The following is a 23,264-nucleotide window of genomic DNA, read 5'->3' as shown; positions in this document are numbered from 1 at the left end:
GGTTTACGGTTGGACTTGATGATCTTAAAGGCCTTTTCCAACCTATAAGATTCTGTGATTCTATGACTGCTGTGAGGAATTGAAGAAATACCCTGGTCATATCCTTTTTTTCTTGAACCGCTTGTCAAGTAAAAGCCTGGCACAGAGTATGCCTAGAATGCCTACACCGTGTTCACACATTCTTGTAACAGTTATGGACTTTGTAAGTGTCATTGGAATACTGAGCAATAGACTTGTTTGTAGAGTTCATGAAACGCTTTACATGCTAGACTTAGTGGTGGTTTGCACAGTGTGCACTTAAGTGAGTGGCTGTGGTTTTTTAATAAGGAAAAAAACATGCACGTGGCTTGTGTTCTGCGTGGTGGCCTCTCTTCACACCCAGTAACCTGCACGTAGCCTATACCGGAAGAATATACACCTGAATTATACTTAAATTTCTGCAAGTCTTACAAAAATCGGCAATTGGAGTAGGAGAGAGGAACTTGAATGAGTGCTTCATTGAGGGGAAAACTCCGTGCTGTATTTTGTCTGACAGCTGCTGGAAGCCAGCATGAATGTTAGCTCAAGAATGTCCACAGTATGTGCTGTTGTCAGGTGATGGTTCAGGGAGATGGATTATGGAAATAAAATGAGTAGAAGGCACTGTGTGGGGACCTTGATGGACTATTGTGGAGATTAGCAACAGAAGTGAGATTATTAAGAGTCTGTGGTTGAAATCAGTGGTTGGAATTTATACTGTGTATAGCAGTGACCAAAAGAGGTTTCCTCTGGTGACAGTGCTGTTGGTAGGGGCAGGGAGAGGTGTGCTGCTCCTTTTTTTTTTTTTTTTCTTTTTTTTTTTTTCTTTTTCCTTCCCCTTTTCCTCTTGGTCACTTTAGGACTAGCATTCTCCCTGTCCTCTACTCTACTACCAGTGTGTCCCAAAGATTATGCTTTGAGTGGTTGAATCCTGTCTTCTGTGTCTTTGCTTATCGTGTCATAAAACTTAATTTGGCTCTTTTTTATTCTTTCCTTTAGGGACGGGAGGGTGCACAGATTGAACCATGGGAAGATGCTGACTATCATCTTTACAAAGTCACAGACAGATTTGGGTTTCTACAGTAAGTAGCAAGCTTGTAAAGAAAATAAGATTAAGACTTTGCTACTATTACTGTTTATGCTTTTTATTGTATCGCCTATTTGGTGAAAGTATTATTATGCCTTTTAATAGATCTTCTGGAAGCTGTTTGCTGTGTAAGTTTTGGGTAATTTTCACTGTGTTTTTCAATTCCATTTCTAGCTGTTTTTAGTTCTGTAACTTGATCCTGTGTAGGGAGTGAAATGTTTTGAATATTTTATTTGGGAATGCAAATTGATAGTCTATGAAAATATATTTCAAGCTGAATTAAATTGCAGATAAATTTTTGGTTTAAGTAATTGTGTTATATACAAACAAACTTGAAGTTCTTGGAAGGAGTTTTAAAAATTTTATTATAATGTTGATCTTTTAAAAAAAAAAAAAAATCCCAACACATTCAAGTTTACTTAACGGTTGTATATGAACAACTGGGTATCCCAGTCCTTCAAAGATGAATCTCATTTAATTTCATGTATTTAGTAACCTTACTGAAGCCTCTGCTGATTTGGGACCTAATGTTGCATCATAAAGTCAAGTCAGAAAATGCCAGAATCCAGATCCAGTTACCCTATAGGTACCTCCTTTGTAACAAATAATCTCTGTCTTTTTGGCAAATAAAAGATGAGAGTATTAAATTGTATTAGGACTTTTGTGGTTGGCAGATGTAAATATCCCACTTGCGGAAACTGAACACAAGCTGACTTGCTACTTTTGATAATATCCAGTCAAGACTCTCTGCCATTCTTGGTGTTCGGCATTTATGTTTGAATACATGAAGTGCAATTAAAAGCCAGAAAAATCAATGATGAGTGGAGAACTTATTGTAATAACTATGTACGTTTATAGTATTGGGGGGCAGGGGTGCGTGTGTGTTTTGGTTTAGGGAGGATTTTTTCCCCCCTCTTTCTTCTATTTTGTAATGTCATTGTTTTTATAAGCTGTCAGTTAAAACAGTGATCTTTACCTGTAGACTGCCTTTGCTTCGTCAGGCTGAGTTAATTTGGTATATGACCTCCAAACAGGTCTATTTTACACAGAGAGGTCTTTGTGTTGGTAAACTACAGCTGCAACACCTGTAGCTGCAGTTGGTAAACTAAACTACAGCTGCAACTACAGCTGTCTGGTATTGTAGCTGCAGTTGTAGGCATTCTTAATGGAGGTTGTCAGAATTATTTCTTGTGCAAAAGTAATTGAAGCCACTGCTAAATTCACCACTGACTTCAATGGGAACTGAATCACACGCCTTCAGATTTGCACGTGGATTCTTGATTTTGGTATCCTTATGAAATCCCGAACTTTTCCTGCTACTTCTATTGTGATATTTGCCTTTTTATATGTTAGGCATGGAAGAATGTTATTCACATCTGCTACAGTTGCTGCTGCAGTCAGTTTTCAGGAGTCTTGGATTTCATGGCTCCAATGCCATAGTATGTTGGAGATGCAGTTATGGAGGTGCTGCTTGGCAAATCACCATGTGCCAGTTGCCTTGCTGCTGTAGCTGTAACTTAAAGCTACCGTGCGCACCCTTGCATCACACCGCAGTCATTCTTGTGATGTGGTAGGGTAGACGGACCTCAGTCATTAGGCCATACTTCCTTTCTAGTAATGTCATTAGTCACCAATGCAAAGTCTATGCAGAATTCACTCTGCATAGTCAACTTCAGGGGGTGAAATCTGAAAGATTTATAACATGTGAGCACTGCACAAATTACCAATGTTTGTAGGTACTCTGTCTCTTCACTAATTGTGGGATATTTTTTGTTTGTATGCTAATGATGTCTTGTTATAAGGCAGATTTCACCTGAGAGTGCCGTCAAGGCTGCTTTATGATTCTTTAAAGCAAATTCATTGGAAATGACATTTTTATTTGCCTGAGAAATAAAATCTCTCCTAATAGGAGAGATAGAATTAGGATAAGCATATCAACTGTCTTTCCCTGGAAAGACAATTTATATTGTACTGTAGATTTTAAGTATGGTCTGGGTTCATGTATACTGCAAAACTGAGTCTGTGCAATCTACCGTTTCTGAAAAACTCGTATTCCTACAAGAATTTGAAACTAAGCAGTATGTACCAAAAGCCTCCAACAGTTGCCTTAATGGTTATCATCCATAAGACCCATAATTCCCCGTGACCCATCTATTGGGTGTTTGCAGTGTGAATTAATGAAACAGGCCGATGCACACTGAAAAGTGAAGGTCTGGGGACAGTATTAAACTTATTGCAGATCTCAACTTAACTGGAGTACAGTGATTTGTGTTCTTGTTTACACTGACATATTAAAATACTAAGTAGCTGAAAAATGTCTTTTGTATCGGAAGGCTGCTGGATGTGGGGAACCTGATGGAAAATTGAGGCTTGCTTACTCAAGTACAGTAGGCCTTGATTATTATCGGTAGTTTATAAACTTCTCTTTATCCTTGGCTATGTTCTGTCTGCAGCTTTCCTTGGCTCTGCAAAGGTGCATTCAAAATTCAGTTGATTGCTCATAGGGCAGAAAAGATACGGTTGGTGGGATGAAGCACTCAAGCTGCCTGTGTAACTTGCCACTGAGAAGAGGATGGGAGAAAGTAAAGTCTAGAGACTTTGGAAGAGTAGTTTTGGTCTAGATCTGTGATTCTTCTGGTGTCCCAGTGTCCTTATCTGTGTGTCAGACTGGAAATTGGTAAACGTGGGGAACCTGAAGACACTTACACTTCTATTGTCTTCCTGCCATATCTGTAGAAGTGGGTAAAACTGTTTAGATTTTCTTCTGAGAACATACTGAGTAGCAGAGGGAAGGTGCCTTTTATGTAATAGTGTGGAGATTGCTAGTGATTGGAAACAGATATGACATTTTTCTTCAGGTGAAATATCTCACCTTAAGGCTAACCTTCATTTAAGACCCACAGTTGAAATATCTGTTGGGCAGCTTTGGTCAGTTCTAATTGTCGTTGTAGTATTTATTGTTTACAACAGTTAGGACCATCTTTACCTAGTACTGTCATAAATTTTTTAATAGCTGCTGCCTTAAGAACACAATTTAATTTGTTCACTGTAGTACTGTTTTTTATTTTGCAATTCTGCAAATGAATATGGAAGTTCTAGTTGACTTTGGATATTAAAAGGAAATTGATGTGGACAGGTTATTAAAATAGCTATTTAAAACAAACAAACAAAAAAACCCCCCAAAAAGCTGAGTTAATACCTAATGAATTTAGGGAACAAGAAAGTAAGTTCAGTGAGAAGTACCAAAGCATTATAATAATGAGACTTGTTTGAAATGAATAAAGGGAATTTTTAGAGGGAAGTTGGATATGAGAAGAAGGTTTCCAGCAAACATGCTAAGCTGCGAAATAACCGGGTGGGGAGCCGAAGGGGTCTGTCTCTTGAGATGTTTAAGACCAGATTATACAAAACAAAATGCATCTCTGAGGAGTATTGTCAGTGGGACTGACTAAATTGTAACAGGTATGTTTTCAGTAGAGTAGCTTATAAATTGTATATGAGACACATGTATGAACCAGAAAGAGTTAAAATCTCACTGGCTAAAATGTAGAAAATTTGGCCTTACCAGTTACTGTTGTTGTGAGGCTGTAAGGAAGTGGTGGTCGTCATAGTTTGTTTAAGCCATATGGTGTTGCTGGCAAAATAGTCTCAGCTTGGGGAATTTTTTACATAATTTAATTTATTGCCAAATAACACAACTTTCTGATTGCCAATTTGGATATTGGGGACCCCAAAACATAAAACTTTAACAAACACCTAGGGGAAACACCTCTCTCCCTCCTTCTGCCCCGCAGGACAAACTTCCCTTGTTTTTTGCCGTGGGTTGCCCTTGACTCGCCCTGGTTCCTTTGGTGAGATGACAGGCAGTGCATGGGGTCGGGGTCCTGCATGCAATGGCTTCTTTCTGCTGCTCTTGGTTTCTTACTTGTTTTCATCTACTACTTCTTGTATCTTACTCATTTTCTGCTGCCCCAGTGTGGGTCACCTGCAGGCTGCAGTCCCCTTGGGGACGTCCCTCCCCTGGCATGACATGCCTCCTTCTGAGAGCGCATCTCCAGCTATGTCCTCAACATCTCCTTCCATGAGTCTCTTCTGCTTCTCCCCACATCTCCTCTATCTCTCCTGCCTCTAGCAGCTGCCGTGCTTTTACAAATATGTTTTTAGTAGATCATAGGTTCCTGCAACTGACTGAAGTTTTGGCACATGATGACTTTGTTACAGTGGATTCAGAGCTGGCTGGAGCAGCCATGACTGGCACAGGGCAGGTCATGGCCCCCTCCCACACAGGTATCCCCTGCAGCCCTTGGCTACTGAAACCCAATACATGTAACTGCCATGCTGGGTATGAGTCAAGCACTGGAAACTCAACTTGTGAGGAAGGTAGCTGAGACATTGTCCAAGGGAGCCAATGTTTTCTGGACATGTTGGTAACAGAACATTGTGAACGTGACTGTGGTTACTAGAGTGTTGTACAACTTGACGGTGTGTTTGCTTCCTTCTGGAAGGTTGAGGATGTATTTGGAGAGAGATGCTTGCAGTGCACTGTTTTCCAAGGGGAAAAGGCCATTTCAGAGTCCAGAGGTCTCAAATGACTCTAAGGGTACGTATCAGCTCTGAGGGAGCTACGATTCAGACGCTGATCGGCCTTCTCATAGCTGAGATTATGCTGCACGTGTGCCACCTGGACCCAGTTGATAGCTGTTCATACTTCCCATTGCAATATTTCCAACCCTGTTACATTAAACTCAATTTGCAAAGCAATAGAAAAAAGGTGAAGTAGCATTATTTCATCTCAATACCATTTCATACAGTCTTAATTCCATTAGCATTGTTAATCTGTATTGATGTAGACTAGTTTCTATCAAGTACTGTTGGTCTTCCTAAAGTCACCTGGTAGACACGGAGTAGTGTCTATTAAAATTTAACTCTTCACTTACATAATGTTTGTCTAGGAGAAGCGCATGTCAGGGAGCTCATCTTAGTCATGAACACAAGAGTCTTGAGAGGACAGACTAGTATATTTCCACAGGTGCATTGCGGTTACCTATAATCCTAAAGTTACGTTAAAAAAAAAAAAAGGCAACAACATCCCTACCCAAAAAACTTCAGGCATGGTCCTCATTCTGTAAATTCTCCAGTAAAAATCCTGCTGGACTCCTGATTTCACATTATGGTGTGGGAATGCTGAACAGTAGGGCTGATGTGAAAAATACCATTCATTTTTAAAAGGAACATTTTTTCCTCCAGGAAGTCTAGCACCAGTGTTTGTATATAGAGTCTACCAGTGCTTTGATAAGACCAAATATTCTTTTCTAGCAAACATTCTTGAAATTGTATGTGACAGATAGTTTGTTCTATACCTGTAAGTCAATATAAGTCTAGCAGACCATTTTACCAGAGTGTTCAGTTAAGCCTTAGTCTATAATATATGACTTCTTCAATCAAGTATTTTAGGAATGGGAGAAATGCCTCAGATCTCTTCGCAGATAGTCATGACAAAAACAGTTTCAGCTGTTTTTGGAAGTGAAAAAGGTGGAATGTGTTTGGTATTCATAAAAACTAAGGGGTTTGTTTGGTGGGTTTTTTCCTCCCCCCCCCCCGCCCCTTCTTGGATATGTTGTGTCTTTTTGGTCAACATTGTGTCAAGCTACCTCACTCTTTTCGTCCAGATTTAATCAAAAGTTCTCATTTCATGCTCAGAATACACACACACACAAAAGCACCAGAATGTTGCAATTAAAAAAAAAAAAAAAAAACAAACAACAAAACACAAAAACAAAACCCAAACAAGTAGAAAACAAAATTAAACCCCCTACCCCAGAAAACCAAACTCCGAACACTCTGCGCCCCACAAAAAAAGCAGTTCCTTTCTGTCTTATCTTGGAGCCTGGCTAAATTTTAAAGTAAATGTTCTTAATCTTTTCACTGTGGACTGTTCTTTTGTAGAAACTTTACCTTGTAGATACTTCTATTTGCAGTTTTTCTAGCAGCAATCGTTGATAAGGGAATAACTTCAGGGAAAAAAAACTAAAGGAATTTCTGAGTGTCTTGAAGCTCAGAGCAGGCATTCCAGTAATGCCTTGGGATCTGGGATTTCCCTGTTCCTCCTCCTTGAATTCTTTAGTTGATTTGTTACTGCTTTGGGATGGTTAAAAAAGCTACTAGAATTAATGCGTTTATTCCTTGGGTGGTGGCAAGTCCTCTACCACTCCTAGGAACGTTTTAAAAGATATTTCATTTCTTTAAGCCTACAGTTTAAATAATATCTATATTACTTTGTCTGAATGATTTTTATAGTTAAAAATTATTAAAGGTCTTAAAGCAACAAAAGACAGCAACACATCCAAATGACAGTCAATGTTTTGTAAATAAATAAGAATTTAAGCTTTAACTGAAGATCATTGAAGCACATATTTAAACATATTTTCGTGAATGTACCCCTGTATGTATTTTTTGCCAAGCTCTCCAGCTAGCTACAAGGACGAACTTTATTCCTTCCCCTTCCTCTCTGTCCCGTATAGTGTTTAAGGTTGAATGGTCACAAGAGCATTGGCTGATTGGGGTTTGCAAAACAGCTTAAACTTTGTACGTGCTCCTAAAATAGGGTAGAAGCCGAAAGCAGCGTTTTGCAACTCTAAAGGTCAACACCAATTTCATGTTTAAAGAGCCGGTCCTCTTCTGGGCCTTTCAGCACCAGGCCAAAAGTCAGAGAGCAGGATAAGCAAAATGGCCTCAGCGTCTTCTAGGATAGCACAGAAAACTAAAATTTGAGCAAATCCGAACAGCTAGAAGGCATCTTCTTTTGCTTAGGACTCCACACCACGATGCCCCTTCAAAATACTGCCAGGTTCTGCGCTCCTTTGTACTGAAACCTCTAACTCATTGAATGACAGTCCCTCTCGAGGATGAGGTATCAGCTGGGATTGTTTGGTACCCGTTGGAGCTAGTGGTTTCAGTCCTTCATCAGATAGTGACTGAGCAAAAAGTATTTAAAAAAAAAAATTCCGCACCTTTCCTTTTTAGCTAGCAATTAGGATTTATATTATCCGGTCCTTTATTAGCCGTACTTGTGTGTATATTCTCATTTGATTCTTTTATTTATCTATCTCTGTACATCATCCAGCTGTGAGGGAGGCGTTCAGTTTTCTTTTGTAAGAAAACTTTTAAAAAGTTGTGCTTTTCTAAGTAAGAAGAAAATAACATTGCTTTTTGGAATTCAGGGCAGGTACAGCTCAAGGCCAAATTTTACTACTCTACATTGGGAAACATAGATTATGACTAATATATGCTGACTAATATTTTGTGGAAAGCGTTATGTTCAGGTCTTATCAGATACAAAGCAGAAATAACAGAAGAAACTACAATTTATTTACTGCAACTTTTCAAGACCTTTTTTCTTTCTATCATTCATTGATGAACGCCATCAACTGAATTGTCCTGTTAACTTTCAATAATGACCTGTGAAAATCATAAGCTGCCATGACATAATTTAAAAAATGTAGCAATTATTTTAAAGACTTTTATTTCTCCAACCTTCACAATATGAATTCTTTTCAGGTCTTGTTATTATCAAGGTCTGTGTTAACTTGTATTAATAATTATTATCTTATAGCAATAACCAATGTTGTCAGGTTTTGTGGTCTAACTTGGGTGATTCAGCTTAAACAGGTTTTTCTTTTACTACCTGTTCAATAAATGGAGACTGGGGATGTATGTGCAGTGTGGCAGATGCTCTCATGTTGATAAATATCCAGGGATCAGCATAGTGAGGTTGGGCAGATTGGAGGTTTATTCTTCAAGCTTGTTTTTGGTTTGTTTGTTTGGGTTTTTTTAAGTACTAATGGTGGAAAATACAGGGGTGTGGTGTCCCCACCCACCCCATTCATGAAGCTCTCTTAAAAATTTGGGTTAGTTTCTTGTACTATTCTTACAGTAGCTTTGCGCTGATTTTGATGGAGTTGTACCAACTTACAGCAGCTCAGAATCTGACTCGTACTCTTATTCTTTATCCCATGAGTCTATTAAAGCAGTGAACATGCTTTTAGAATGGTTTGCTAATGCTGGAGATTATTGCATTGCCAGAGGCGCTTTTCAAATAGCAGAGTTCATTATTCTTTCTTTTGCTAAGAAAGAGGCCTACCTGCTCTTCTCCATCAAACTTTACTCTTTAAAAATATATATTGCATTTTTTATTAGCTCTGTAATACATTTCTGCAGCATGCTGCACAAATGAACTAGGGGAGCAAAGCAATGGAGAGCTCGACCAGAAATTGTGAGATACTCCATTAAATGTCTCTCAATCAAGCTATTGATTCCCCCTGCCCAGTATTATTATTTTGCCCCTAACTTTTTAATAAGGAGCAAGATGATAAGCAAGTAGTTATCCTCTCTCCCATTCTGCTTCTTGCTAATTTATACATAGCTTTGCTGGAAAATAGTCCTTGTCTCTAAAATATTCTTTGTGTATTCCTTACTGCTTTCTACAAGGTACCTGTCAAAGCACATGTCCAAGAGCAATAACTCTTATTTGGCTAAGCCTGCTGATGTGAGTAGGTACACAGGTGAAGTCTCTCCACATAAGAGATGTAAGGACTGGTCTCCGTATGTTCTTGGCAGCAAAAGAAGTTATGCTGAGACGGCAAAAGTTTTGGGTAATAGAAATTAAAGAAAGAAGCACGGTGGCTATAATTTGGTAATAATCAAAAAAGTATTAAAAACCAGGGATTCTTATATAATTTTCATTTCAAATTTTTAGTAGACGTCTGCACATCAAAGCTTAAGGGAAGAGCGCTAAGATTACTAGGAGAGTTGCAAAGTTACTGTTCATAGTGACACACAGCCACTAGCCTTAACTTTCTAGGCGCAGTAAGCATTGCCAAACACATTAAGTGATACGATGATGTGCTAAAAGAGCAATGAAATGTTTATTCTTAACAGTTCAATTATAAATGTAAATCTTACTGCATTTTATATATTGTGGTCATTCATTAGGGACTTGCTGTCATTTTCCTCTCCTCTTCTCTCTCGGCTTTGCAAGACAGGGTCAGACCTACTTGTCAGGAGAGTGGCTTAACTCTTCCCTCCCTTGGGAAGAAAGTGTGCTAAGTTCAACCTCTTTCAGCTGCCAAAGACAAATCTTTATTTAAAAAAAAAAAAAAAAATTCAGATCTCGGATGTTAGAGAAGAGTTGTGGTTTTCTTTAATTCCCTTTTTGTACTAAATACGTGAATATGCCTCATTTTGACGGTGTAGAATTTTTCATATGGCATTATAAAGATTTACTATGGAAATGCTACTGTAGTCTTGCATTGCGTGCAATAGATTCTGCCCTCTAACATGTGATACACTTCCCTGGACTGATTTTGCTCTGAAATATTCATTGCTAATCAACGTACTGAGGATCTGCTGTTAAAAAACCCCCACAATTTTCAGCTCTATTTAATACTCTGTCCTTTTGCCCTAATGTACACTGAAGATATTATTTTTATTTAAGGAGGGAAATGGAAGTTTTCTTGGGTTAGTAATTGAGATTCAGAATGGTTTTTTTAGGTCTATCTTCCTCTCATTAGACCAAACCGTTTTTCTTGTGTGCATTCCCAGGGAACTACTTCTAAAAGAATGTTTTTATTGCGTTTCTCTAAGACAAAGCCTGGTTTGAAAACACAGTGGTGATAGATACATAATAAACATTAATGCAGAGGTTTTACAAATTTTACTATTTATCAGTTACGGAACTCCTGATAAGCTGAAATTAATCTCTGCTTACTATGCAATTGTGAAGGAAGCAGGTCTGTCTCAAAGACCTGTTTTGAGACAGAGCAGGTCTTCGAGACAGACCTGCTTACTTCACAGACTTAGCCCTGTTGGGGGCTAAGTTTGAGACAGACCTTTCAGAGACCAAGGTAAATTGGCAATTTTATTTAAACATCACTGACAGTGGAAGAGTACGTTGCTATAAATTTTACTTAGTTGTTATCCATTCTGACTCTTTTTAGTTTACAGCTCTGCTTCCATGATGGACAATGAACTTTGATCTCTGCATTCGTGTCCAATTTTGGTGATGGTTGCATTGTGATCCTTTTCTTTGCATTGATGCATTTGAACTTATTTCTAAAAGCATGACAGGTGTATGGCAATTTGCAGTAATTTCTTCCTTAAATCGATGTCTTATTTCGCAATAGCAAGTGGTCGGAAATGTTGCTTTCGAATGTGATTTGGTTGCTATGAGGAACTCGTCAATGCTTTTGCTGTTCGCTTTTCCTCACACTGGCTGTTGAAACAAGTCTTTTTTGCCAGCCTGATGGCCAAAGTGGCCATTGATTCAAAAGCTGTTGCATGAAAATTGTCTAAACCAGTCCTAGCGGAAGGGAGAGGAACCAGACTTTCTCTCCCAGATGATCACCTGTGAGCTTCACAATCATACAGGATCTTACAGTATTTGCACACCACTTGTGTTCTTGGTGATAGAACTTCACCAGGAGAAGGAGGAAGTGCCTTACTTCTGGTCTTGGCTAGGTCATTGTCTGAGACAGGCTTGCTTTAGACCTTCGTAAAGCTAAGGAGGCTGTTTCAACCCCGAATCAACTCATTTTATGCAAGGCTTGAAGTCACCTATTTTGGACCTATTTGAAGAGAAGCTGCCAACCACCTGTAATTCAAACAGCGGCTGAAGACCTTATCTCCTGGATTGGTATTTATAGCCAGGAAAGGAGAGTGGTAGGATTTCAGGTATATCTTTCTCGGCCATGTTTTGTTGTCTAGTTGATTTTGGCTTCCATTGGAAAATAAGCAGCTTTGCCCATGTGCTGTGCTCTCATGGCTGCAATCATTTTTTAATATCTATGTGTCTAGAAGCTACCAATAAATTTTCCTGTGGTCTGGACTGCTAATTTCAGTTCCTTTACAAAAGCTTTTAAGAAGTTCTTCTCTTTAATTCAGTTTTGTTCATCTTAATTGAAAGTTGGTTGTTTTTAAGAATTACTTGAAAGGGGTTTTGATTTTTTTAAATTTGTTTTTTTTTTTAATTTTTTCTCGTGTTATCATGCTGATCTAGCATATGGTTCTTCTACTGCTCTCCCTTCATGCAGGTTCTTTCCATGGAAGGAAGGAATGTTCTGTTAACATTTGCTATCCATTCAGAAGGGTATGGATATTTTTTTCCCCTAAAACTGTCACAATTGTACCCATTTCTTTAGCTTATTCTTAGGACTAGAGTTGAAATTTGAATTTTAAATCCATTCTTTCAGCTGAGTTAGTCCAGGCTGTCACTTCAGCAATCCTCTGCAGATACAGAAAGAAATGAGGTGAATGCAATCCTGCAGATTTGATTGCAAACACAAAAGTAAGCTGCAGGATAATTCTGCCAACTAAGGACAAATAGTGTGTGTTTGTTAACAGCTGCTTCTACTTGATTTGTATAAAAGATCACCCACTGTGTACTAGGAATTCATGAACTACTTCCTTTTATGAAAAGAGCTATTAGGTAGCAGAACTGAAAAAATGATTGAATATGGTAATATATGATTTAATTTATACAACATACATACAGTGATACGCGTTGGCTTTGAGTTACTGCTTAAGCCCTAAAATGTAAGGATTTAACATAATCATTATTACCACGTATATTTCCTACTATATTTAGCATTTATAGAAGATTAAAGTAACTGAATATAGGGAATGGCCAGAGTGTGTTTCACTGGCACTGATTATTAAGAGTGCTTAAAGAGGTCTGGGGCAACAGTTTTTAGAAGCGCAAAGATGCTGCTACTCTTGACGCCAGTGAAAGACTCACCAAAGTGGACGTTTGGACTGCAGAAGATTATTTCATAGAAGAAGCAAGTGTAGGTACATAAAGCATGGAGCTTCAGTAGTGAACAAATATATATTGCTAGAACGCTACCATCTTAGTTAATTTATGTTGGAATACTCTTTGCATAGTGCATGAATTTTAATACAAATGAAGCTGCAAACATGTAAGTCCTGGATCTCTATTAATATATAGTGTAAGTAATCTGTACAGTAACGACCCTTAAAGCAGTACTTAAAAGCAATCTGTATATGTATGCTTAAGGAAAAAGATCTTGGATTTTTTTTAGACTTTTATATATCAAATGTGAATCAGAAGCAAGGCAAAGAGATTAATTCTTTTTCGTTTGTCTTTTAGCCACTTGAGAGTTTTCAGGTAGCTTAGACTAATTTAAAGACACTCTAGAATGGGATTCTGAGAAGACTTTTTTAACCTCAGTGCTTATATTCAGTTAAAGCGACATCAGAAATCACTAGAAATGCTGTTGTGCTCAATTATGGAGATTATAGATTTTTCTCAAAGGTTTGCCGATTCCAAGCTGGGGAAACTTTAAAGTTTGCATATAGAACATGTATTTTACTAAAGACACAGGAAAGCATGTATTTTAGCATGTGGCATTGGAAATACAGGTATTTTTTGCTATGAATTTCTCAATCATTCTTTATATTGGCTATAAAAACTTTACAGTGATCTTCTCCCAAGCAGGAAAGTACTTTCCTAAAAAGTCACCACCTTGAGATTTAATTGAATTTGATAAATCTTTTGATTTTTATCATATCTCTGAGAGTGTGCATTTCTTGAGACTTTTTGGGCAGGAGCTACATGTTCGTGGCACTATGCTGTGTGTACTGGCAGCAACATCCACAGAATCCACAAATAATAATTGTAACTAAAACCATGTCATGAAATCACATGTGATTTTATCTTTTGCCAGCATTAAATTATTTCTTGCAGCATATTTCCTGATAATTATGTTGTGGAATATCACATTGGTTTATCCCTATGTTAATTAATTGCTTTGGCTTGCTTATGAATTTTAACAAAACTTCTGAAAGCTGTTTTTTAATCTGCTGTAGTCACCACCCCCATACTGTGCAGAGGTTATTCGGTGAAAATTTAAAGTGTATGATTACAGTAGCAGAGCTCCAATGATTTTGATAGACACACACAATCAAATTGTGAGCTATATAAATAAAATGTGTAACGGAAAGAAGGAAGTGATCCATAGAATTTTATCTTTGGAAAAGCCATAATTTAGTTTTAAAAACCAGCTTGCTTTCTTTCTCCTTAATATTTTCAGAAATCTTTTCCATGTATTATTGTTTCGAAAATGACACTATTGCCTTTAATTTCCATTCAAAGGCTGGAAGATTAAAACAATAATTTGTAATCAGAATCCTTCTTAAAATTAACTTGTTTGGGCTACAGGATCTGAATTCAACATTAAGTTGTGCTTTAAAGAGCAGAATAACTTAATCAGAGGTCTAAAGAAAAGCATGACACTGAAATGTTTTATTTCTACTTAAAATGGTTAATGACTTTTTCAGTTGACTTTAGAAAACAGTTTGCTTTGTAGCCCATCTTGTGACATAATGCAGACATAACAATAGTCATTATAGTAACAATGTTGTGTGTCCTGTGAATTACACAATTAGTCTTATTTATCTTCCCTTCTAAAAGATGATTGTGAAGCACTTGTCAGCTAACCTTAGAACAAAGATCAGTATGTATATTACGTGACATGAGGCAGTAAAAGCTACCTGGAAACAGTATGTATATATATAAAATAAGGCATCAGTCTGCTGCAAAGCACTGTTGTAACTATCCATAATACTGTGTATTGCTTTGACAGTTCTATCTGCCCTGTATCAAAAGCTGAAAGGGAGGCAGACCTAAGAGAACACCTAGTCAGTGTGTTTATTGTTGTATAATTGGTTTCCCAGTGTGAAGATACTAATTTTTTGTCTAGTAAAGCTATAGACTCCTACAGCTCACTTCCGACAAATTGCACAGCCTAAAAACTGTTCATACTTGAAGATTTACTTTTGCCTAATACATTTAAGTCCTGAAGTGTTGTTGCAATTTGTTACTCAACAATCTGAGTTCTATATTGTACAGCAAAACAACTCCATTTGTACTAAAGCTTTTCTTGTTCAGATATGTCAACTGAATTCTTCCCTTCCTTCTCATGTCTTGCCTGTGCGTGATCACTCTTAATAAATTTATTTCATAACACTTTTGCTTTTGAGTTTTATGCCTTACTAACGTTTTTGTGGATGTTCCAGTCACATATTCCTTGATCATACAAGTTTCAAAACAATACAAATGACTGAATTTGTTTTTTTTAAAGAGTTCCTTCAAAATAATTCTCCTGGGTAGTAGCAAGTATGTTTTCCTCATGGATTTAAACATTTAACGTTGCATCACAAATGAAAAACTGAATGCACAGCATCTCTTTCTTCACGATTAAGTCAATGAGACCATGAAGATAAGTGTTCTGCAAGAAACTTTTCCCACATTGTATTTGTTATGCAGCACCAAATATGATTTCAAAATACTTTTCAGTTAAGATGTGCATGCAGTGCATTCAGTTAAAATGTGCATGCATGCAGGTGAAGCTATTGCGCTTAATAGTGCATTGAGAAGAGCATGTGAAAATAATTGAGAAATAGTTGGAGAAACTATTTTGCATAGGGACTGCACCACAGGTTCTGTGAGGCTTCAAGTTTTTTAATAGTCATGTTATGGTGAGTTCAGTAATACAGGATATTGAATTTAATTGACTTTTTTTTAAAAAAAAAAAGATGACTTGCACATATCACAGTTATTCCTCCAACATGTTTCAGGATGAAGAACCCCAAAGTTCTTCAGAGTGCACTGGCTAATTCTCTCTGGGGTAGGAAAGACTACAGCAAGTAGAGTGGGTTTTTAAGCAAGTGGTGTGTTTTGAAATAGAAGTTATGAGAAATGAAAATATAGCTTACAAAGCAATTTTGAACGTAACAGCTCTTTGGGCAAGTAAGCTTTGTGGTAAAGATTTTGTGTATTATGGTCAATTTTTGCCACTTTTTTTCCCAATGAAAAATTGAATGTCAGGGTTTATACAACTTGGAACTATGAAGAATTAAATTGACAGGAATTTACAGTTCTGGGGTTATCAACATATCAAGACTGCTGATTATTGCACTGAACATCTTCCATCCTGAACTGAAGCTGCAAATGACAGAGGAGCCTTTACATTTCTTAAATTTTATTTAAGCCAAACTAGAAGCAGGAAAATGCTGTGATTTGAGCCAGCAGGGAACATATTTGGGATTTAAATACAAATGTAGGGAAAGAATACATCTGATGAGTGAATGATATGAGAAAGTCTTTCCTTGTGTTTATATTGAACAAATATATCAATGTACTGTTTAAAGAAAACTGATTTAAACAGCAGCAGTGGGTAGGTGACTGTAAGCTTGTTAAAGTCTGAGACTTTTCAGTTTATTTAAACTACCACTGTTACTTGAGGAGGCTAAGTACAACACATAGCTTAATGGTCAAAACCATATATCTGCGTGTTTAATGTTCTGAAGTGTCAGATATTTATGCATTTAAGATTAATATTTCTTTTAAGTTATCTTGAAAAATTCATGAAAACCTGTGTTAGCCATAGGGGTGGATTTAAAGATGTAAAATCCATTCATCACTTATAATCTAGTAAAAAAAGCATTTTCAATCAAGTCCTTGTTCTTCAAAATGAAATCCTGCTTCTTTGAACTTATAGGCTTTATAATCCTCACCAGAAGGTGGTAATAGTCCAGATTGAAAGGTAGGAAGAAGACTTTGGGCTGGTGCTGCAGATCACCACCAGCGAGGACCACAGGCAGAGGTCCTGACTTCCAGTCGAACCTTAAAGTCTAGTACTTCCTTCAGTGAAATGTCTTTGAGGAACCTTCTAGTAGGAAACCCAGCACACCTTCACGTGGACCCTGCTCCTTGGTGGAGTTAGGATTTGGTCCCAGCGTTTTGCGGTTCCCAAACCTGTAGACAACATCTTCAGATCTTTCTTTTAATGCTGCGACATCAGAGCTGCTTGGCAGTGACAACCAGAGCCCTTGAGCTGCTGTTAGGTTGCAATGTGGGCTGCCCAGCCTGTGGGAGCTGGAGTCTTTATGCCTGGGGCAAAGGCACATACCAGATGCAGTGATTCTTGATTCCTGTCTGATTAAATGGGTGGATTTACCTAGTTTGGATCTTTCTTTGTTGTGGACAATAGAGTGTTAAGATTTGTTTCTGCTAAATGAGACCTTATTTACATAAGTTCAGTTAAAAGCTGTCTCTGTGACTCCTCTTTTGGATATCAAGTATTGTATGGTTCCAAGCTAATTACGTTCATCAGTCCTGTTCTTCTCTGTATCCCCTAAATGAATATTACTTGAGCTGTTAAAGGAAAGCAGTCCTCTTAGGGCAGGATGTGGCTATATTATGTTAATATTGTTTACTATTTCACATTATTACTTGGTGAAGTACATAGATAAAAAACATCGAAAAATACAAGTTTAAATAGGCTGGGGATGGTGGGAGAAGATTCAACATTAAAAGAAATAATGAAGGTATGACAAAATTAGATTGGCTAGGCTGGGGAAGGAAGGGTAAGATTCATCATTATAAAGGAAAAAAAAGAAAATACAATAAAATTACATTGATTAATAGACATTAATTGATTTTGTGTGTGATCCCACCTAATCCTTTTTAGGGGAAAAAAAAATTCTATAAGGTGCTTCTGCATAGAAAGCACATACACTAAATGGAAATGTATTTATTTAAAATATCTTTAGGGGGTTGAGAGAGTTTGTTTGCCACTAGGCCCTTCCCTCAGTCCTTGCAGGATAGATTTGCATATTATGTATGTGAGTACCTGGGCGTAGTTAGTGCAGTCTAGTTAATTGAGAGGAAGATCTCCAGGAACTCCTGCGTTCCAGTCCAGTGAGTTACTGAGCAGCCTGGAGCAATTCGCTCAGCTTCTGTGCTGTTTTCCTGGTGCTCAGCTGCCAGCAGCATCTTGGGGAATAAAAACATGGGGCTGGCTTAATGTGCTCCTGTGGAATTTCGGTGCTTAAAATGTATAGGTGTGTGGTATTAGTACATAGCTGCGTAGCTAAAGAAATAACGAGGAACGTGGTCATAAATTTGCTGCTGGATTAATTTAGTGAGGGAGTACGGTGTCTGCTTCCCAGGACAAAAGAGCCTTCTTTCACTGCTCAGTAGATCCAGCTATGCCTTTCGTTTGTACATCAATGGGAACTTGCAAAATGAGCAAAGAACAATTTCTTAATAAATCGTTGCGATTCATCCTTACTTTCTGAGAAAATGAGATTTGATTAATCTTTTGTGTGATTAGTTTCCATGCCAGATTAGCAAATGTGAAGATAAGCTGTCAGGTGGTACCAGTTGAGCAGGGGAGTAGCTGTGTCCGGTGCGAGTCCTGAGGATGCGGAGCCATCAGATCGGTGTCTTGCATGCTGCTGGCGGCACTGGGAGGAGAAGAAGAGTCTCTTGTGTGTGCAGCCAGCTGCTGGTGTGATCTTGCAGGGCCACGGAGAATGCGGCTGCTGTGTGCTCGTCTTGCTGTGTGAGACTGATGCTTCTGGTGGAGCTAGACAGTGCCTGCAACTGAGGAGGTCATTCAGAAATTTGGTGTGGGGAGAGAAGAAAGTGTTGCTAAAGAATTGAAAAATTTAAGTGACGTTTGAAAGGCTTAGCAATCTTTGTGCTTAAAACCAAATGGAACAACGAAAAACCCCAAGCATATTATCAAATTCAATTTTTTTCTTCCCCTTTGCTTATTTTTTTTTTTTTTACTTCTGTTCAAATAAGCTTAATTTTGAGGTGACATTTGGCATACAAAGGGCTTACTTTTGGTTTGTTAGTTTAGTTATGTGGTAATGTGCGCAATACTGTGATTTTATAGTGTTTACAACCTCGGATAGCACTGAATATAGGCTATTTCTAGTGTGTTAGACAGATGTTCCTCAGGGTTTTTTTGGGTTTTGATGTTATTCAAGAAAACTTTAAGATACTTGGAAAGTGCTTCTAAATGAACAGATTATGCTTTTTGCAATGCTGTTCAAAAGAAACACTCTTTTGGCTTTTAAATTAATTTCTAGACTGTTTAGTGGAAGCTTGGACTTGTGTGTGTGGTCTCTGAAAAGGTGTTGATTGGAGCAAGCTTTTCCATTAGATGAAGTAATTTGAATGTATTTCTTTATTCTAATATAACTTCTGAATCTGAAACTGCATCTTTTAAATGAAATAAATGAGATCAAATATAATTCAAGCATTTTGCATCAGACTGTTCTTACATTGACTGCAGCAGCAACTACTTTTGTAGCCTTCCCCAGTGGTGTGTTTGCCCTTGCACAGATTTGATACAGGTCTAAAATACTGGGTTTTAATGTCCTCACTATAGAAAGCTGTAATGATGTGGGTAGGAATTTTTTCATAATATCAAGACTCAGTAGGATTTTTTTTTTTCCCCACAGGATTTCACATGGTGCCTGCTTTTCAGTCCCTTTTAAACAGGGTTTTGTTAGGTGTGTTATTTATCTGATCTCTAGAGCAGAAAAAGGGAGCCTTGCTACTTACAGATGAGCTGCTGTGTTTTCAGAAGCTGCAAATGATGCAGGCAAAGGAAGGCAGGCTCATTTGGCATCAAAGTGGTCCAGTTACTTTTGATAAGAAAAACATGAGTTTCTTTGATAAGAAGAACAGAAGTTAGAGCTCTCAGAATGAAACTAAAATAATATAAAGTCTGAAAATGTATCTGTTCAAAGGCTGCTTTTCAAGCTTTCAATTCATAACCTGCCTTTTTAGAGTTAGGCTAAGAAGTGGAAGGACTGTATTTTTTAATATTAATTAGATACCTAGCAATAAAACTGATTTTTGTTTGTTTTTTCCTATCACCTCCTCCCTGTTACTCAGAGTGAGTTTTGTAGAGTTTTGAGAAAATGGAAGCTAACTCTCCTAAGTCAAGCAAAGTCTCGGTGCCTTTCACAGGGCACAGTAGTGAAGGAGGAAAGCCTTTTATAGGGGTATTTCAGCTAACAGTAGAATGGTCTAATAAACAAAACAAAAAATTTACTTAGGTTTCAGTTCAGTAGTACAGCACAGGGTGCTTTTACTAAAGAAAAGATAAACTTTCTGTTAAGTCCTTGTCTTTTGAAGCTATGCAACTACTTACGTTTAGAAGGTTTAAGATTGAAACAATTCTAGTTCTGTACTTAAAATATTGTGAGTTTTACTGTGTTTAAAAAATAAATTCCAAGGGTTCCTGTGTGTCATTGTCTTAGTTCTCTAAAGTTCAGAATTCTTGTTTACTTGTTACTACGTATTGCTACTGTAAATGATTACTTGTAAGAACCTATACAGACATGTTTTTGTGCCAATTAACCAAGAGTAATATGAACTTTGTCTTTGTTTTCAGTCCAGAGGAGCTTCCTGTCCATGATGCAGCGATAGAAAAGGTAAGTCTAGTGTATTCCATTTTTTTGACTAGGAAGTAAACATTTACAGATTTACAACTTTTTTAATATAAATCATTGTGAAATGAGGAGATGGTGCATTTTAGTGATTTACATTCCCAAAGAAACATGTTCTAGGTCCCATAAGGACTGTGGTCCTTGAGGCCATGTTAACTCACCCATAGATCCCTTGGGGCCCACGCAATCTTACATTTATTAGTTGCAATGAGATGTGAGTTTTCCTCACCTATTATATGACCTGGTAAAGGAAACAAAGCTACTTAAGAGATCACACCCAGCTCTGCCCTGAAAGAGCGAGAGCTATTGTCTCCATCATGAGCTGTCATCAGCTGTGCTGGGTGGATGGATTGTCCAAGTGAGGTAGTGGCTTTGATGCGGAGGTGTATGTTGCCATCCCCTGAGGAGTGTAGCATGCTTTTCTAGTTTGGTAAATGGTGACAAATATCCTGGCTGCCACTGAAACGTGAGATGACCTCCCTTGTAATGTTCAGTTGATGAGCCAGGTGTATTCTGGACATGCAAGACCTGTCAGCAGCTGGTGCAGGCCCTAGTCCAAAAATCCTTCTGCTGCTGGAGGGTACTGAAGGAGAAGTTTGGGAACTGATGTTCTGGGAACATGGAAAGCTTTTATTAAAATCATCGGAAACTGAGTTTCTACTTGTCTGGGCCTAGATACTGTTGGTATTTCCCCTTGGTCTGTCAGGCCTGTTGTTATCTCCAAGACCAGATCAGATCCTTACTGTTTGTCCATATTGATCTTCTGTATTATCAGAAAACTCAGGATAAAATACTTAAAGCTGTAAGTTTAAAGTTAGCCCCCTTGGCTGCACAAATCAGTAGAGTGTATGGAAAAGGGACGGAATGATTTGTTCTAAGGCAGCTCAGCTCCCCGAGTGTTAAGAGCAGCAGTGTTTCTAAAAATGAATTATTTTGAGCTTCAGTGTTGGGCTAGTAAGAACAACTTCTCATAAAAGAAGGGAACTTGTGAACTCCTTTTGTTTTGCATTGGTTCACGTGTGTTTTCTGCATATGCAGCCTGAAATAGTTGCATTTTCCTGCCATGTTTCATTACATTTAATAACATAGTGAGTGTATATATAATTTCATTTCCATCAGAAGGACACATCAGGGTGGTGAGTCTATGAGCATAAATATTAGACCGCTTGCAATTATTGTGGTGTATGTGTTTTGAAGCTCTGAGTCACTGTGGCTTTGTAGTTAGCCTTAAATTATTGGGGAAAAATAGTGTCTCAGTTCTCTGTCCCATATTGTATTCACGCTGTCTCAGAGAAAATGTCAGCATAGAAACTGTATTTATTGAGTCAATGTTAAATTGCGTATCTAGTGTCTTTTTATAATTATACAGTAATGCTCCTGTATTAGGCTCCTGGTTATACTCCTGATGATATCCTGACCTCTGCTGGTTTGAGGTTTATCTGTGTTCCGTCAGCGGTGCTTGAATCTTTACAATTTTCAAGATACCATTCCTAGGATAATTAATGTCATGTTAATGTAGGCTAGCACTAAAAGCTTTCCATGCAGTATCTTTTGAAGTCACTTACTTGGCAGAACTATTCATGCTTTCCTTTTGCCTTACTTGTGAATTTTAAAAAATAATCCTAAGTCATGTTTTCATTCAGTTGGCAACTTATGTAAAGGGTTGTGTATCCTTGTGAATTTTGAATCTCTCTTCTTCATATACATTCTAGTGTAAAGCTTAAGCTGGGTTTTCTGTGTGCATATTTATGTGTGTGTGTATTTACATGTGTAATACTTTTGGAACAGACGTTATTACTGTGAATGCAGAGTAATTTTGATGCTTCCTTACCTTGCTGGGCATTTGGTGGCTTAAATGTATCAATTTATTGTCCTACTTTATGAACTACTTAACCTTCAGATGAATCATACAGCACATCTGAGATAAAACTAAGGGAGGAAAGATCATCTAGAGGAGAAAAGTGGTGGACAGAGAACTGGCCTCAGGAAATCTGGAGTCTGTGTCTAACTCTGTTTTTGAAGTGCTATGAAATGGTTTGTAAGTCATTTTCGGTTTGTTTGGTTTTGTCTTTTGGTTTACTTGATTATAAATTCTCCAGGGAACTGTTCAGTCAGTTTGGTTTTGTCTGAGGCTTCTGCTAAAGCATTACTTTAAGCCTCATCTCTAGCACACTTGCTCTCGCCAGGAAGGTAGGTTGCTGCACAAAAGACGGATACTTGCCACCTTAACTTCATGCTTTTTTTCTTTCAGTAGTGTATTATTTACTGACACAAGAATAAGAAACCTTCTCTGCTTCAGTTAGGGATTCTGTTATTCCCAATGGCAAAAATGCTTCAAAGTGTAAAATGTACTCAGAAGACAGATAAATGGATTTTTTTTTTTTTTTTTTTTTTTGGTGACAACTACATGGAACTTGCCTGAAAGAGCAGCAGCAGCAGCATCCGTCTACTCTGCAATGAGCTGCGTCAGATCTATCCATGTTTTCAGTGTTGTACCTGTTAGACATGAAAGTGAACATAATTCACTTTTTTTCACAGGAAAAAAAAGCTAAAAGTTTTCAACAACTGAACACAGAAATAATTGCTATTTTGACTACAGTAGCATCACTTGAGAACTGGGATAAATCGACACAGAAGACATAAAAGCTTGAACAAACATACAATTGAAGTGAGCTTCTGGCTCAAAAGACCAAAAATCTTGAAAGTAGATCAAACATACAAACAAAAAGACTGTGGGAGCAGATAGGTTTTTATTTTTCTTACCAATTATCTGAACAACCTGTTGAGGGCAGAGACCTTTCCTGACTTGATAGCAATGTTAGTCCTGCAA

The 23,264-nt window shown here is 37.8% G+C and overlaps 1 protein-coding gene across 4 annotated transcripts in view; it reads left to right on the top strand.

The window, feature by feature from the left end:
- Positions 1-23,264, top strand: part of USP6NL (USP6 N-terminal like) — a 127,070-nt gene that overhangs the window by 56,447 nt on the left and 47,359 nt on the right. For all 4 annotated transcript variants that reach the window (XM_075520763.1, XM_075520844.1, XM_075520928.1 and 1 more), the window contains 2 exons: positions 1,018-1,100; positions 20,380-20,419. In XM_075520763.1, coding sequence (XP_075376878.1) covers positions 1,018-1,100; positions 20,380-20,419 — 123 coding nt within the window. The remainder of the gene's footprint in view (positions 1-1,017; positions 1,101-20,379; positions 20,420-23,264) is intronic.

This window comes from Mycteria americana, chromosome 1 (assembly GCF_035582795.1).
Source record: "Mycteria americana isolate JAX WOST 10 ecotype Jacksonville Zoo and Gardens chromosome 1, USCA_MyAme_1.0, whole genome shotgun sequence".
In the NCBI taxonomy this organism is placed as follows: Eukaryota; Metazoa; Chordata; class Aves; order Ciconiiformes; family Ciconiidae; genus Mycteria; species Mycteria americana.
The sequence above is the reverse complement of the archived record's forward strand: the minus strand, read 5'-3'. Positions and strand labels throughout refer to the sequence as shown.